The following is a 17,404-nucleotide window of genomic DNA, read 5'->3' on the forward strand; positions in this document are numbered from 1 at the left end:
TGCCCAACTGCTGACAACATGCATCTCCTGAGATTCTTGTGAAAACTTGGTTTAGAATATACTATCTTCGGCCCTAATTATAAGAGTTAATTGACTAATTTAAGAAGATTAAAGAAATAAGTTAAATTAGTTATTTGTGATAAATAATTGTTGTTTTTCCTAAAATATCCTTACTAATCAAATATATTGGCTAGAACTACCATTGTTAGAAAGACTACCTCGAAAAAATATATATAAATATGAAAAACAAAATGGATTGGGGTCTTATATTTAGAATCAAAATAAAAGTCAAATAAGGCATTATATTAAGGACCGAAGGTAGTATATTCTCCTTGAGTAAAAGCGAATGTGTTTATTTATTCATTTGTTTCATATCTTAAACTCTGTTAATTAGCTAATCATAAAGTTGAGTAACCTTTAATTTGTTATTTAAATATCGTAGTTTGTTGCAAGGAATGAAGATGATCTGCTGCCCATCGTTGCCTGATATGCTTCTTTCAACTTCATCATGAAATCAGATTAAACATATATGCCATTTCCTTTTGTCCTTTTGGCTTTACTTGGATACTATATGAGGAAAGAGAAGGTATACATGTTTTAATTTATTATAAGAAAACAATTGATAGAAGAGAGGCTTTTCCTTCAGTAATTGTAACAGTTCTATGTTGTGATTTGTTAAGACCAAGTTAGCTTCTTCTTTTTTTCTGATACAACCAAATTAACGTCCTTGTGGTAGTGATCATATTGTTTATTAGTTGGGTTCCGTCTTAGTTTCGGGTCAGACTCTTGCTTAATAGAAATCATTTACTTATTCATAAGTTGTATCGAGTCATCATTAACTCTAATTCTCAGGCCTCTCTTTAGATGTCAAAAAAATTAATTAATTAATTAAATTGTTGTCCGCCAAATTTCAAAGTAAATAATTTTCCGCAATGAATTTATAATATAAAAATTGTAATTAAGCACGCAATTCTGGATACTTCTTCTTTTCTTTTTTTTTTTTTGCGGCAAGCAATTCTGTGCAGTTGAAAGACAGTTTTTACTTTCAAAACTCTGATAATTCGAGATTGGAGAAGTCTTTTTTCCAAAAACAAAATGATGTCGCAAAGTAGGCCCAAGACTTCAGCAAGACTACTGATTACTGAACAGGAACACCGCCATGGAAATATACTCAAAAGTATAATCAAAAGGTCCCCTCTCCTTTTCAAAAATATCTTGAAGAAACTGGCGTGCCATGACCAAAGATTTCCATCAAGTGGGAGTCTTGTGAATGCAACAATATTAAATATTTGGTGGCAGAGTTTTGCTGCCTTCTCTAAGCATGACGAACTTAATTTAGATTATAAATCTTTCAATTAAAGAGAATCTGTATTATAAACTTTTGATAACTAATTTACATATAACAAATAATTAGTTAAAAATAATAAATAAGTAGAAACTATTTTTTTGTTTCTTAATATTTTCTTACAATTTTTGGCCAAAAAAATGTTCTTATAACAAATAAGAAAAATAATGAAAAAGAATGCATGGGAAAATATGACTGAAAAAAGAGAATGTAACAAATGAGAGAAAATAAATAATGGTGCAACTCTACTATCTTCTCGCTAAATTGTGCTTGGCAATAACAAAAATCCTTAGCTTGTGTCCATTTGATATCAACTTTTTTAATTTTCTAATTGTGACTAACTACCCGATAAAGAAAACACATATTTTTTAAAAAAATTAATATTTATTTAAAAAATACAATTATACTATCTGTTTAAATTCAGACTCGAAAAAATTTTAAGTCTTTAGCCTAACTAATTCTTCCTTAATGAAACGTAAAATTGGACCACTGCCCTTTCTATTCCTATATCAATATATTAAAATAGGATTTTAAATTTACTGTAAAATAACATGCAGATTGGAAAGTGTCTTCTCCACCCATATTTTCAAGTCTGTATTCTTATTCTTTCAATTTTGGAATCAAATGTCACTCTCATGGCAGATACAAATATTGTGAAAGAAAAGAAATCATGAAGCCCTTCATATGGTATGACAATGTCAAGGTTGTCAAGAGAAAATGACTTTAATCCTCTTAAGAAGAGTATTTCACGGTTAACAATAGATTTTTCAAAAAAATTCAAAAAGTAGTATTTTTACAACTTCAGTAATACCATTAACAAATTCAAAAACCTATCATTAACTGCTATACTGAAGTTGTTAATAGCGTTATAAAAGTTATTAATCGTCATACTGAAGTTGTAAATTTTTTTTAAAAAAAAGTAGTTGCTAAAGTCGTAAAAATGCCTTTTTTTTTTTTAATTTTTAAGAAAACCTGTTGTTAAATGTTAAACCAAAATTGTTAATAAAGTTACGGAATTTGTTTACGGCATTACTAAAGTTGTAAAAATGCTACTTTTTGAATTTTTCAGAAAACTTATTGTTAATTGTTATACTGAAATTATTAATGGCATTATAAAAGTTATTAACCATTATACTAAAGTTATAAAAATTTTCAAGTTCAAATATTATTTTTATATCATTTTCCCAACTAATTTGGAACGCATGGAAAAAAATAAATATGATGGTGAGTGAAACCCTAAACAATTTATCGAAAAAAATACACACACATATATATAGACTTGCACTAATTTTTTTATACATTATTAGAATTTAATCCTTTTTTGTCAGATATTAAAATTAGAATTTAATCTAAACGTAAAGTTTGGTTCGAAACTCAAGTTTACAAATCAAATTTCGGACGCTTCTTTCATTTTAGAAGTTTTTGAAGTCTCTCTCATGACCTTGACTAATTTAATTTGCTATTACATGTAAAAAAGTAATGTTACTACTAGAAAAAGAAAACACACAGAAAATTTTAAAAAATTAATACTTTCTGAATTTTAACCTTGCTATTTTGAAAAATGAAACGTAAAATTGGATCACTGCACTCTCCAATATCAATATATGTAGGATTTTAAATTCATTGTCTTGGATATTGGAAGTCCTGTGTCGGCCAAATGCTAGCCCGCCAAAGTGCGGGCTACTTCAGCCCGCACCGCTTTTGGCCCGCACCGCTGCGGGCTGGCCCGTATCCGCACCGCCAGCCCGCATTCCCAGCTCTAATTTCAATCAGATTGTATGACTATTAAAATGAAAAATTAAAAAAACTAAAAACAAACAGTATTAAATATAAATTATCCAAATGTAATTTACTAAATTATCCAAAGTTAATTTAGAAAATTAATACTCCTTCGGTCCTTAATATAAGACCCATTTAACTAATTTGATTAGATTAAGGAAATTAGGTAAGTTAGTTAATTATAAGAAAAGTAACACATTTTTCCTAAAACACCATAATCATCTTTTTTAATACTCATTCTCCTTCTTTTACTTGATTATGATTGAGAGAGTATCTATAAGGGTAATTTAGATAAAATTAATAAATATGAGAAATGGTTCTTATATTTAGGACCAAAACCAATTCAAGAATTGGCTCCTATATTTAGGACCGGAGGAGTATTTAGCTCTCTCATGAATTATAGGTTAATTCACTAATTTTAACGTATGCATCACAAATTTCCAAAATTTGCACAATAATTTGGGGATACATTCACAAAAATTGCAAGTAATGTAACAAGGGGGAAAATTGCTAAGAAACTTTATCCCAGAATCCTACCCCGGCTTGGGCCGAAAAAGAAATAATCCTGCCCGACCCAGTTTGCCATTTTGATTCGGTCGGAGCGTCACCCGTCGCGCTCCCTTTGAACATGAGAGAACAAATGTCGATGCAGGGCCAAAACCGATGACACAGTGATCGGGTATGACGCAAATTAAACTCTGAAAAATGTTCCTGCTCTTGCACGGCCATTGATGACCAAAGTGAAGGAGAAGACGGGGATTGTGGGCCTGGATGTGGTGCTGAGCGCGCGAGAGGCTCTGATCGGCCTCTGCACTAACCCGGATTTGTATCGGGTGCTCATTGCTCATTATTCATCTAGACCGTCCAGATCAGATCTGAACGATTTAAATTTATTTTTATTTTTATTTTTAAAAAATAATTATTTTAATAGATACAAGATAAAAAATAAAAATAATCTCATAACTATTATTTTTTAAAATATAATTTTTTCTATTTTAAATAATTATTTAATAATATTAAATCTGTACTGTTCAAATTATTTATCAGGTGATGAGCATTGAGAACCCGCACTGACCCTGAAGGAGGTCCAGCCCGTCCCTGTGGATGAAGGCTATCGTGAGGCAGTAGAGAGCTTCACAAGGCAGAGGCTCAACGTTTGCGAGGAAGAGGAGGATTGGGAAATGATCGAGAAGCACCTTCACTGTGGCGAGGTCGAGGAGCTCATCGAAGACGCTTAGGATGAGCTTACTCTCATTGGCAAAATGATCGGTATTGCATATTGATGTATCCCTTTTTCTTTCTGCTGTTGGGATTGATGATAATGATCGGTGTTGATGAATGTTGGCAAGAAAATTACTTTTGGTGAGGAAGGGAAATTGTGGAAAATTTTACTCAACATAGAAAAGTTAGATGATTTAGCTGCGTTGTTATCCGTGTAATAATTATTTCGTTGGTGAGAATTTGGAGGACAGGGGAATCAACTCGTGATGAGTGTATAATGTATTTAGTGGAGGATGAAAGGAAGCTTTTATCTGAATTTCTTCTTTGCATTTATTTCCATTTGTGAACCATTGTATAGCATGAAATTGTTTCACTGTTTATCTGCACTAGAAACCACTCTGTTTCATGGTTGGTGGAGGCTCTGCTTTGTCTACTGAGACTCCTATTGCTTTTCAAGCCAAAAATGATGTGAAAAGTACTAAAAAAGGTCCAGAATATAGACATTCCATTTTTATTTGCTCTACGAAGTACACGGTTAAGTTGCAACATTAAAAAACTTAGCATTCGGCATGAATTTTAACTTCCTCTTTGCACTCTTGTTCTTGAACCACGTACTAGTTCTCTCGAACTAGGTATTATATATGCCAGTGCCAAATAAAGCTCTGATCGAAAGACTTGAATCCCAAAAATCTTATCAAGCGGAAATACATCCTTTGAAATAGATCAAATATTCTTCCGAAGATTTTGTTCATCCTTCTAGTTTGAGAAGAATATGTGATATATATAGACGACTGATAAAAACAAAATAATTTCCCTGATGATAGGTGCAGTTTATGCTTTAGTGTATCGTTGGCATTTCTTGGTTATCTGTCGGGTGAGTTGCTAATTCCCAATAATTCAACCCTCAAATGCCACAACTCACAGATGGCAGTAGGTGAAAATTGCAGAAAATACGGAAGGTGATTGGACAAAAAAGAGTGTGACAAATGAGAAAAAATAAATAACTACGCAACTCTACTATCTTTTCGCTAAATTGTGCTTGCCAATAATAAAAATCCTCTTGGCTTTTGTCCATTTGATATCAACCATTTTAATTTGCTAGTTACATGCAAAAAATAATGTGATTAACTACCAGAAAAAGAAAACACACATTTTTTTAAAAAAGATACTCTCCAGTCCTTAATGTAAGACCCATTTAACTAATTTGATTAGATTAAGGAAGTTAGGTAAATTATTTAATTATAAGAAAAGTGACACATTTTTCCTAAAACACCATAATCATCTTTCTTAATACCCTCTCTTCCTCTTCTACTTGATTATAGTTGAGGGAGTATTCATAGGGGTAATTTAGAGAAAATTGATAAATATGAGAAATGGGTCTTATATTTAATACCAAAACCAACTCAAAAATTGGGTCCTATATTAAGGACCGGAGGAGTAATATTTATTTAAAAAAGTGCAATTCTAATTTCTGTTTAAGTTCAAACTTGCAAAATTTTGAACTCTTTAGCCTAACTAATTCTCCCATAATGAAACGTAAAAATGGACCACTGCCCTTCTTACAATATATTAAAATAGGATTTTAAGTTTACTGTCAAATAACATGTATATTGGAAGGTGTCGTCTCCATCTATATTTCCAAGTCTCTATTCTTATTCTTTCAATTTCGGAATGAAGTGTCACTCTCAGGGCGGATACAAACATTATGGAAGAAAATGAAACGGCTTGGAAATTTACTATGAAGTAATACAAAGGACAAGTTTGGAATAGCAATGAAAAAAACTTGTAAACATGAGTCGTGTAAGTCGAGACAAAACTCTTTTTATATATTTATCTCGTATTTTATAAATCACAGTTGAAAAGATATTTATATATTATTTTAAACATACTTAAAGTCTTTGATCATGAAACCTTTCACGTGTACATTATATATTTAATTTCACAATTTATATATATTGACGATGATATTAACTTTTACTAATTTTCTTTGTAGAATTGAAAAAATAACCCATTACAAGTATTTCATAATTAATCTTATCATTCATATATACATCCAAAAATTACATCTACAATATATACTTAATTTTGTGTATGTCTTTGTTGATTTCCCCCAAAGTTAAATTTTAACTCTTATTTTTCTCTTTTGGACATAAATAAAAGCATATGCAACCAAAACCGTCATATTAACAAATGAAGCCAATTGTGGAAACTTCAAACTTCTGAAGAAAAGTTGATGGAAGTCTCTCACACAGCTTACAGTCTATGGACAAGAGGGAAAGACAAGTCAGTTCTCGTGGTGGCAAACAAATACTTTGTCTCTGTTCTTTGTCGCTATTAAGTTAGAATGACATATGTGGTGTAGTAAATGATTTCCAATCATTCATATATCTAAATCTCTCCGTTTATTTATTCAAGATCTCGGATTTAAAAAATTTAAAGCTTGTTATATATAATTTTGAATTCATATTGAGAGTTTGTATATCCTCCAACACTATCATAAAGACAACAAAATCTTGCCTATAAATACATGGCCTTTGCTGCCTAACTGCTCACAACATGCTTCTTCTGAGATTCTTGTGAAAACTTAGTTTTGAATATATATTCTCCTCACGTAATTAAGCGAATGTGTTTATTTATTCAGTTGTTTCATATCTTAAACTCTGTTAGTTAACTAATGACAAAGTTGAGTAACCTCTAATTTGTTATTTAGATATCGTAGTTTGTTGGAAGGAATTAATGAAGAGGATCTGCTGCCCATCGCTTGTAACCAAATATCACGTAAATCGAGATAAAATTCTTTTTACATACTTATCTTGTATTTTACAAATTACGATTAAAAAGCTACTTATATGTTATTTCAAACATACTCAAAGTCTTTGATCACGAAGCCTTTCACGCATACAGTACATATTTAACTTCACACATAAATAAGAGCATATGCAACCAAAACTGTCATATTAATAAATGAAGTTAATTGTCGAAACTTCAAACTTCTGAAGAAAAGTCGATGGAAGTCTCTCACATGACTTAATATTAGACAGTATATGGATAAGAGGGAAAGACAAGTCAATTCTCGTGGTGGTCAACAAATACTTTGCCTCTGTTTTTTGTCGCTATTAAGTTAAAATGATACTCCTCCGGTCCTTATTATAAGACCCAATTTGACTTTTTATTTGGTCCTAATTATAAGACCCAATCCATTTTCTCTCTTATATTTATGCATTTTTTTCCAAGATAATCCTTCTAATAATGATAGTTTTAGCCAATATACTTAATTAGCAAGGATATTTTAGGAATAACAACACTTATTTATTATAAATAACCAACTTAACTTACTTCATTAATCTCCTCAAATAAGTTAATTGGGTCTTATAATTAGGACCGGAGGAGTATATATGGTGTAGTAAATGATTTCAAATCATTCATATATCCAAATCTCTTTGTTTATTTATTCAAGATCTTGAATTTAGAAAATTTAAAGCCTGTTATATATACTTTTGAATTCATATTGAGAGTCTGTATATCCTCCAACACTGTCATGAAGACAACAAAATCTTGCCTATAAATACACGGCCTTTGTGGTGCTTGTTCTCTCACATAGCGAACTTCATAACCTTATATCCAGAGCGTAAGGATGGTAGATATGAGGTTTGTTGTTGCTTGCCTTGTGCTTTTGGTGCATTATTCTCACGGGGCACTCGCAGTTGGCAACACTACTATCAAGTGCAAAGTCAAGGAACGACTCTCCCTTCTTTCTCTCAAACGTGGCCTTGTTGATCCTGATGGCTGCCTCTCTACCTGGGGAAGTTCAGAGAACAACACAGATTGTTGCACATGGAATGGTGTTTTTTGTGACAGCCGAACGGGCCATGTGTATGCACTCGATCTTTCTTACTACTATTTGGAAGGTACAATTTCTCCGTCGTTGGCTGAATTGCATCATTTGAATTATTTGAACCTTAGTGGCCAAAATTTCTCTGCAACTAAATTCCCAGACTCCATTCTTTCTTTAAAGAGATTGCAATATCTTGATCTCTCCTTCACAAATTTGAAAGGAAACATACCTCCCAATTGGGGATATTTGTCGCGCTTGCAAACACTTTACCTTCAGGAAAACCAGCTTGAAGGTGGTGTTGTGAAACAATGCAATGTGTGTGTCAAATAAAGTCCCACATGGGAAAGATGAGAAGAAGACTAAGTGTATAAATGAGATCAAGCTTCCTTGGGGGGTAAATGGGCCAAGAGGGAACTGGGCCTTACGTACACAACAACGAGCCACTAAGAGAGAAACGCAGTTGTAAACCGGCGATTTCCCCCTACGCGTGAATTAGACATGGTAATGCCTCATTTTACAAAAATTATTTTAAACTTTGTTGAATATTTTTTAATAAAATTTTGCTTACCAGAAAAGCCTTATTTTGGACCTGTTAAGAGTCAAGAGGCTTGCCATCTCGTTCTGTGGCCGACCGGACACGTCTTGCAGGGTGTAAACGAATGTTGTGTGCACCAACGTTTGTGTTGTTCCGTCTCCAACGGAACCTTGCGTTGCTTTCGTCGTACCCGCTCGGCGAAACAGAGGGATGCGTCTTCCGGTGATGTGGCCGTTCGCGCCTATATAAGGGGTTGTCCAGACAGCGTGAGAGACGCTGATCCATCCTCTTCCTCTTCTCTCCCGCTGTGTTCCTTGTTACAATTGCTTTCGTTGTTCTGCTACCTTGCTTTGCAGGAAGGGTTCGTTTGATCCTGGGGAGTGCCGCTGCCTGTTACACCGAGGGGTTGCGGAATATCTCTCAAGGACAGTGTCCTTGTGACGCGACTCGAACCAGATTTGTTGTTCCTCCTTTGCTGCCGCCAACAGGTGGCATACCCAAATCCTTGCCCTTGTGCAACTTAACAGAGTTAGATCTATCTCACAACTCCTTGAGTGGACAATTAGATGACTTTGTTGCATCATTTGACCACTGCGCCACCATATCACTACAGACCTTAGATTTATCTTATAATCGGTTTGTGGGGTCAGTACCTAATTTCTCACGGTTCTCATTTTTGGAAATATTATATCTCTCCAACAATCAACTCAACGGAACTGTAAATGATGGCATTGGATTATTGTCAAAGCTCCAGGGTCTAGACATTAAATTTCTTGCATGGTGTCATAACTGAAACTCATTTCTTGAGACTCTCTCAGCTACATTACTTGAACTTGTCTCTTAACAGCTTGGAATTTAAAATCAATCCTGATTGGATCCCCCCTTTTCAGTTAGCCGACATTCATTTAAGATCATGTAAGTTGGGCCCTGGCTTTCCAAATTGGCTTTGAACCCAGAAGTCGAGTTTGTCATTAGATATTTCAAATGCTGAAATTTCTGGTATGATGCCAAGTTGGTTTTGGGATTTGTCATTTAGACGCGTGAACCTTTCACACAACCAAATGACCGGAGAAATTTCAACTCGGATATGGTTCTCTTACTAAGGATCTGGATTTGAGCTCAAATTTGTTCGAAGGCTAAATTCCATCAAATTTATCACGTACAGCCTCGGCATTGTTTCTATCTAATAATAAATTCACAGATGCTAGTACTTTCTTATGTCCGAACAAGACCGTGGATTAGAGATCCTAGATCTCTCAAACAATCAACTATCAGGAGTGCTTCCAGATTGTTGGAAATATTTTGAATCATTAGCCCTTCTTGATGTTGCAATTAATAGCCTATACGGAGAAATTCCAACATCAATGGGTTCATTGATAAATATACGATCCTTACATTTAGGATTCAACAAATTTTCAGGTGAAATACCTTTGTCTCTGAATAAATGCATGGATCTAGTGGTTTTTGATGCTGTCGGAAATGATTTTTCGGGATTAGTACCACACTGGATTGGAGATGGGCTTAAGGAGCTAAGCATCCTCATTTTGAGATCCAAAATGTTTTTTGGGAGCTTGCCACTCAATATTTGTAATCTCTCTCAACTTCAAATCCTCAACCTTTCGATGAATAATATTTCTGGAAGTTTGCCAAAATGCCTCAACCATCTTTCTGGTTTGAAGAATCAAACAAAGTTTAATGCAACAGTACCGTATACTTATTCTAGTGGCAATAAACTTTATGGTCTCCCTTTATTCTTTTTAACAGAGGACGACACTGCAACACTGGTATGGAAAGGTAAGTTATCCAAATACCAAAGTATATTGAGATTAGTTAAAACCATCGACCTCTCTTGCAACATGTTAACGGGAGAAATTCCAAGTGAACTGATGGATCTTTTAAACATTTCAAGAAACATGCTCAGTGGACAAATCCCTGCCACCATTGGACAACTGAAGTCGTGGGACTTTCTTGATTTGTCAAGGAACCACTTATCTGGACACATTCCTTCAGAACTTTCACACGTGGATCGTCTTAGTGTGATGGATTTATCACACAACAGTTTGTCAGGAGAAATTCCTCATGGCACTCAACTTCAAAGTTTTGATCCCTCTGCTTATGAGGGAAATGCTCATCTATGTGGTGCTCCCCTTCCAAAATGTCCCACAAGCCCAACACAAGATCATCCAAATGATGAGAATTCGGAAGAAGATGAACAAATTTTCCGTCGAGGTTTCTTTATCAGCTCGTCCATCGGATTTGGAACAGGATTTTGGGGAATTTGTAGCTTAGTATTTCTGAGCAAATCCTTCAGATATTGTGATTTGTTAGACCAAGCTACGTTCCTTGTGATAGTGATCATATTGTTCATCAGTTGGGTTTCGTCTTAGTTTGGGGTCAGACTCTTACTTTAATAGAAATCATTCACTCATTCATAAGACTTAGAGTCATCATTAACTCTTATTTTTTGGCCTCTCTTTAGATATAAAAAAAATAAATTAATTAATTAAATTTTTGTCGGCCAAATTACAAAGTAAATAATTTTCCACAATGAATTTATAATATAAAAATTGTAATTAAGCAAGTAATTCTGGATACTTCTTGTTTTTTTTTTCCGCCAAGTAATTCTATATAGTTAAAAAAACAGCTTTACTTTCAAAACTCTGGTAATTGGGCAAGTCTTTTCTCCACAAAAAGTGATGGCCCAAGGAAGGCCCAAGACTTCAACAAGACAAGTATGTTAAGCAAACCGAACCCGAACACAGCCATGGAAGTATACTCAGAAAGTAAAATCAAAAGGTCCAGTCTCCTTTAAAGATATATCGTCGAAACTGATGTGCCATGATTCTCCCTTTTTTTTTTCCTCTTATGAGAGTACACGTGTCTGAGCTGTATCAACATAACCAAAGATTTCCATCAAGTTGGAGTCTTGTGAGTGCAACAATATTAAATATTTGGTGGTGCAGTTTTGCTGCCTTCTCTAACCATGATAAACTTAATTTGGATTATAAATCTTTCAATTAAAAAAAATCTGTATTATAAACTTTCAATAATAAATAAGTAAAAGATATATTTTTATTTCTTAACATGTTCTTATAATTTTTGACCAAAAAAAAGTTCTTATAATAAATAAGAAAAATAATAAAAAATAATGCATGGGAAAATATGATAGAAAAAGAGAGTGTGACAAATAAGAGAAAATAAACAATTGTGCAGCTCTACTACCGATGACACAGTGATCGGGTGCGACGCAAATTTTTCTCTGCGAAATGTTCCTGCGCACGGTTGCACGGCCATTGATGGCCAAAGTGAAGGAGACGACGGGGATCGTGGGCCTGGATGTGGTGCCGAACGTGCGGGAGGTTCTGATCGGTCTCTACACTAAAACCCTGAAGGAGGTCCAGGCCGTCCTTGAGGATGAAGGCTACCGTAAGGCCGTAGAGAGCTTCACAAGGCAGAGGCTCAACGTTTGCGAGGAAGAGAGATTGGGAAATGATCGAGAAGCGCCTTGGCTGTGGCCAGGTCGAGGAGCTCATCGAAGAGGCTCAGGATGAGCTCACACTCATCAGCAAAATGATCGGTATTGAATGTTGATGTATCCCTTTTTCTTTCTGCTGTTGGGATTGATGATAATGATCGGTATTGAATGTTGGTGTATCCCTTTTTCTTTCTGCTGTTGGGATTGATGATAATGATCGGTGTTGATGAATGTTGGCAAGAAAATTACTTTTGGTGAGGAAGGGAAATTGTGGAAAATTTAACTCAACATAGAAAAGTTAGCTGATTTAGCTGCGTTGTTATCCGTGTAATAATTATTTCGTTGGTGAGAATTTGGAGGACCGGGGAATCAGTCTCGTGATGATTGTATAATGTATTTAGTGGAGTATGAAAGGAAGCTTTTATCTGAATTTCTTCTTTGTATTTATTTCCATTTGTGAACCACTGTATAGCATGAAATTGTTTCACTGTTTATCTGCATTAGAAACCACTCTGTTTCTTGGTTGGCGGAGGCTCTGCTTTGTCTACTGAGACTCCTATTGCTTTTCAAGCCAAAAATGATGTGAAAAGTACTAAAATAGGTCCAGAATATAGACATTCCATTTTTATTTGCTCTACGAAGTACACGGTTAAGTTGCAACATAAAAAAACTTAGTATTTGGCATGAATTTTAACTTCCTCTTTGCACTCTTGTTCTTGAACCACGTACTAGTTCTCTCGAACTAGGTATTATATATGCCAGTGCCAAATAAAGCTCTGATCGAAAGACTTGAATCCCAACAATCTTATCAAGCGGAAATACATCCTGTGAAATAGATCAAATATTCTTCCGAAGATTTTGTTCATCCTTCTAGTTTGAGAAGAATATGTGATATATATAGACGACTGATAAAAACAAAATAATTTCCCTGAGAATAAGTGCAGGTTATGCTTTAGTGTATCGTTGGCATTTCTTGGTTACCCGTCGGGTGAGTTTCTAATTCCCAATAATTCAACCTCACATACCAGAACTCACAGGTGGCAGTGGATGAAAATTGCAGAAAATACAGAAGACTTGCCTGGCGATAGAAGAGCCAGCAACCTCCCAGCTGAAGCTTCTTCAAAAATCTTCTCTGGCTGTTACAGTAGCTGCCTTGGTTCATTCCCTTCCCTGTTTCTCATGCAGCCCTCTCCAAGGCTCTCGCCTCTCCCAATTAATACGACTATGTAGAAACTCCTTTTAACCTTAGCCCACACCTGTAACTATATAATATGGGGCAAATCGTATGTAAAGATGAGTTACCAGACAATTTGGTGGACATCATTTATCCTAGAATAATATCTTTGATCACTAAAATAAAATCATTCTGGCCATTATATGTCTTGCATTTTTAAGATCTTTACTTTGATGAATTGGTACGATTTTAGCTGTCTCTATTGGAATAATGTGAATCCACTTTTAGAAATAATGTAAAACGTAGGATTTAATGAGTGTGCGCGCGCGCGCGCTCATGCTTTATGTTGAATGCAGAGTGGAATCCATGGGGTGTCCCAGATGATTATTAATGTGAAGTTGTTGAGAATGATGCGCCAATTCCTAAGCATATTCCTTACCATCGACCTCCTCCTCTCCCTGAAGAATTTTTCAAGACGCTAGAGGCTGCTTCATCTCAACCCAAAAGGACACTCCTACGGTCAGCCAACGTGAATCAACCTCAAAGGCATGCAGCTCTATGCTAAGCAGTTCTTTGGTCTGTCGATTAACTTGATCAAAAGGAAATCACAAGAAAATTCCTTGTCTCTTTACTTTGTTTCATATAGGTGCGATTAGCATGTAGCTCTATCCACGACTTTGGTCTGTGCTCATACTCCCCCTTGTCATTGTGGACGAGATCCTAATGTCTGGGGAACTTAATAAATGGACGATTTTTTTTTTTTGGGCCTTTAGTGTATCTTCATTGGCTCAGGTATGTTGGATGATTTTGTGCATGATGGTAGAGATTAGAACAAAAGATAAGTAATGGAGACAAAAAAGGAAAAAGGAAAAAGACTTGCCAACTGATTGCCAAAAGCAGGATGAAGTGAAGATTTCTCACAGTTGTACTGGAAAAGAGTGAACGGAAAAGGGAACAGCAAAATGAAGAACACAGTCATCCCAATTTGTGTATGTTGTGAGACAAACAACATCTGGATCTTTTGCTTGGTCGTGACAGGATTCCAACTTCCAACTTCATGCCACGCTTTAAATTCATGATACTCGTCTTTTTAGTTATTTATTTGAAATCTTTTCCTCTGTTAAGATAAGAAAGAGTTATTAGGTAGTTACAATGAGAGCTAATACAACACTATTTGAATGTGATAAGAAATTCTGATTCTGAGAAACTTTTGGGACGGTCTATAAAAAGGGAAAAATTGAAACAAATGATGTACTATTTGATAGCTTTAGATTTGTGGATACAGCATCTCTCAATATCTTTTCGTTGCCATTAAATTCTTTTCTTGTGTTGTCTTCTACCTGCAACAATTTTTTTTTTCCGGGTTAGATACCTGTAACAATTTATATATGAACCTTGCGATCAAAGGAAGGAAGGACATCAAGCTTCTTTTCCAGGACCAAACACACGTGCGCATTGATGATGCATAACTAAATTTAAGATAGGATCAGATTTCGATAATATTGTGATCAGAGTTGAAAACTTAAAATCCTCAAGATATAGCTGGAAAAAAAGTTAGGGTCTTTTAAAACAAAATTATTTTTTTCAAAAAAAAAAAAAAAGATCATACACACTGACACTTTTAATAATCTCCTTTTTTCTTATTGATTGTTGTGATTCTGGCAATTGGACTTATTAAGTAAAAATTTCCTTGGTGATTACATGGTTATTTGGGATCATAAATGACTTCAATTGTCTGGAGCCCTTCCTGATTGCTGGAAATATTTTGAATGCTTGATCTTCTTTAGTGTCGCAAATAAAAGATTCTTCGGAGAGATTCCTGATTCACTGGGTACCCTGAGACAAATTCGAGAATTTCATTTTGCAAACAACAAACTTGCTGGTGAAATGCCATCCATTTGATGTTGCCGAAAACAATTTCTCTGGATTATTTCCAAGTTGGATTGGAGATGCACTGGGTTTGTTGCGTGTACTTATTCTAAGGTCCACTATGTTTGCTGGTAGCTTGCCCTTCAATATTTTCCATCTTTGTCAAGTTCAAATTCTTGATCTCTCCATGAAAAACATCTCAGGAAGTCTACCCAAATGCCTCAACAATCTTTCTGCTTTGGCTGATAAAACAAACTAAACTCCGTGGTCTTACGGGAGTAGTGGTAGTGTTCGGGTTTTTAGTCAATTATTTATTCGAAGATAGCACATCACCTGTGTGAAAAGGTACAGAAGCTACATATCAAACTATCTTGGGACTAGTGAAGAGTATTGATCTCTCCAACAACACGTCAACTGCAGAAATTCCAAGCGAAATGATGGATCTCGTTGGATTGGTTTCCTCAAACTTGTCAAGAAACAAGACTAACAGAGAAATCCCTCGAAGCATTGGACAGTTGGAGTCATTGGACTCACTTGATCTATCAAGAAACCATTTGTTTGGAAGAATTCCATCTGAATGTGCACATATAGATCGCCTCAGAGTAATGGACTCACCATTCAGTAAACTATCTGGAGAAATCCCACACGGAACGCAACTTCAACGCTTTGATGCGCCTGCTTATGTGGGAAATCTTGATCTCTGTGGAGCTCCCCTCCCTAGATGTCCAGCTAAGCAAGGTAGAGATGATCATGAAAATGATGGACTTGGTCTTGAAGACGATGATCAATTTTTCAGCCAATTAGTGTTCTACATTAGCTTGGCAATGGGGTTTATCTCCGGATTTTGGGCAGTTGGTGATCATTGGTTTTGAAGAAATCATGGAGGCATGCCTACTTCAAGTTCTGGAGTGAGGCTTATGAAAAATTGTACGTGGTTGCAATCATAAACACGGCTAAATTGCGTAGATGGATTGGATCGGCTCCCACGTAAAGGCAATCAACATTTGTCTTTATTTTTCTAAAATGAACCGATGTTTGCATGCGCATGTCACATATAAATTTGTTACCCAACTGCTGACAACATGCATCTTCTGAGATTCTTGTGAAAACTTTGTTTAGAATATATATTCTCCTCGAGTAGTTAAGCGAATGTGCTTATTTATTCATTTGTTTCGTGTCTTAAACTCTGTAAATTAGCTAATGACAAAGTTGAGTAACCTTTAATCTGTTATTTAAATATCGTAGTTTGTTGCAAGGAACGAAGAGGATACGCTGTCCATCGTTGCCTGATATGCTTCTTTCAACTTCATCATGAAATCAGATTACACATAAATGCCATTTCCTTTTGTCCTTTTGGCTTCACTTCGATATTATGGGAAAAGAGAAGGTATACATGTTTTAATTCATTATAAGAAAACAATTGATAGAGGAGAGGTTTTTCATTCAGTAATTGTAAGAGTTCTATATTGTGATTTGTTAGACCAAGCTACCTTCTTTATGATAGTGATCATATTGTTCATCAGTTGGGTTTCGTCTTAGTTTGGGGTCAGACTCTTACTTTAATAGAAATCATTCACTCATTCATAAGAATTATTGAGTCATCATTAACTCTTATTCTTTGGCCTCTCTTTAGATATAAAAAAAATTAATTAATTAATTAAATTTTTGTCTGCCAAATTACAAAGTAAATAATTTTCCACAATGAATTTATAATATAAAAATTGTAATTAAGCAAGTAATTCCGGACACTTCTTTTTTTTTTTCCGCCAAGTAATTCTATATAGTTAAAAAAACAGTTTTACTTTCAAAACTCTGGTAATTGGGCAAGTCTTTTCTCCACAAAAAGTGATGGCCCAAGGAAGGCCCAAGACTTCAACAAGACTAGTATGTTAGGCAAACCGAACCCAAACACAGCCATGGAACTATGCTCAAAAAGTAAAATCAAAAGGTCCAGTCTCCTTTAAAGATATCTCGTCGAAACTGATGTGCCATGATTCTCCCTTTTTTTTCCCTTATGAGAGCACACGTGTCTGAGTTGTATCAACATAACCAAAGATTTCCATCAAGTTGGAGTCTTGTGAATGCAACAATATTAAATATGTGGTGGTACAGTTTTGCTGCCTTCTCTAGCCATGATAAACTTAATTTGGATTATAAATCTTTCAATTAAA

The 17,404-nt window shown here is 35.0% G+C and overlaps 1 protein-coding gene across 1 annotated transcript; it reads left to right on the forward strand.

Annotated features, from left to right (window-relative positions):
• Positions 1-11,981: 11,981 nt before the first annotated feature.
• LOC114748735 (probable NADH dehydrogenase [ubiquinone] 1 alpha subcomplex subunit 5, mitochondrial) lies at positions 11,982-13,857 on the forward strand. Its single transcript, XM_028937186.1, is given in 3 exon segments — positions 11,982-12,193; positions 12,195-12,292; positions 13,721-13,857. Coding segments are annotated over 3 exon segments (345 nt in total). The 3' UTR covers positions 13,756-13,857.
• The last annotated feature ends 3,547 nt before the right edge of the window (positions 13,858-17,404 follow it).

This window comes from Neltuma alba, unplaced genomic scaffold, assembly GCF_004799145.2.
Source record: "Neltuma alba isolate B1F8T4 unplaced genomic scaffold, ASM479914v2 tig00005782_pilon, whole genome shotgun sequence".
Taxonomy (NCBI): domain Eukaryota; kingdom Viridiplantae; phylum Streptophyta; class Magnoliopsida; order Fabales; family Fabaceae; genus Neltuma; species Neltuma alba.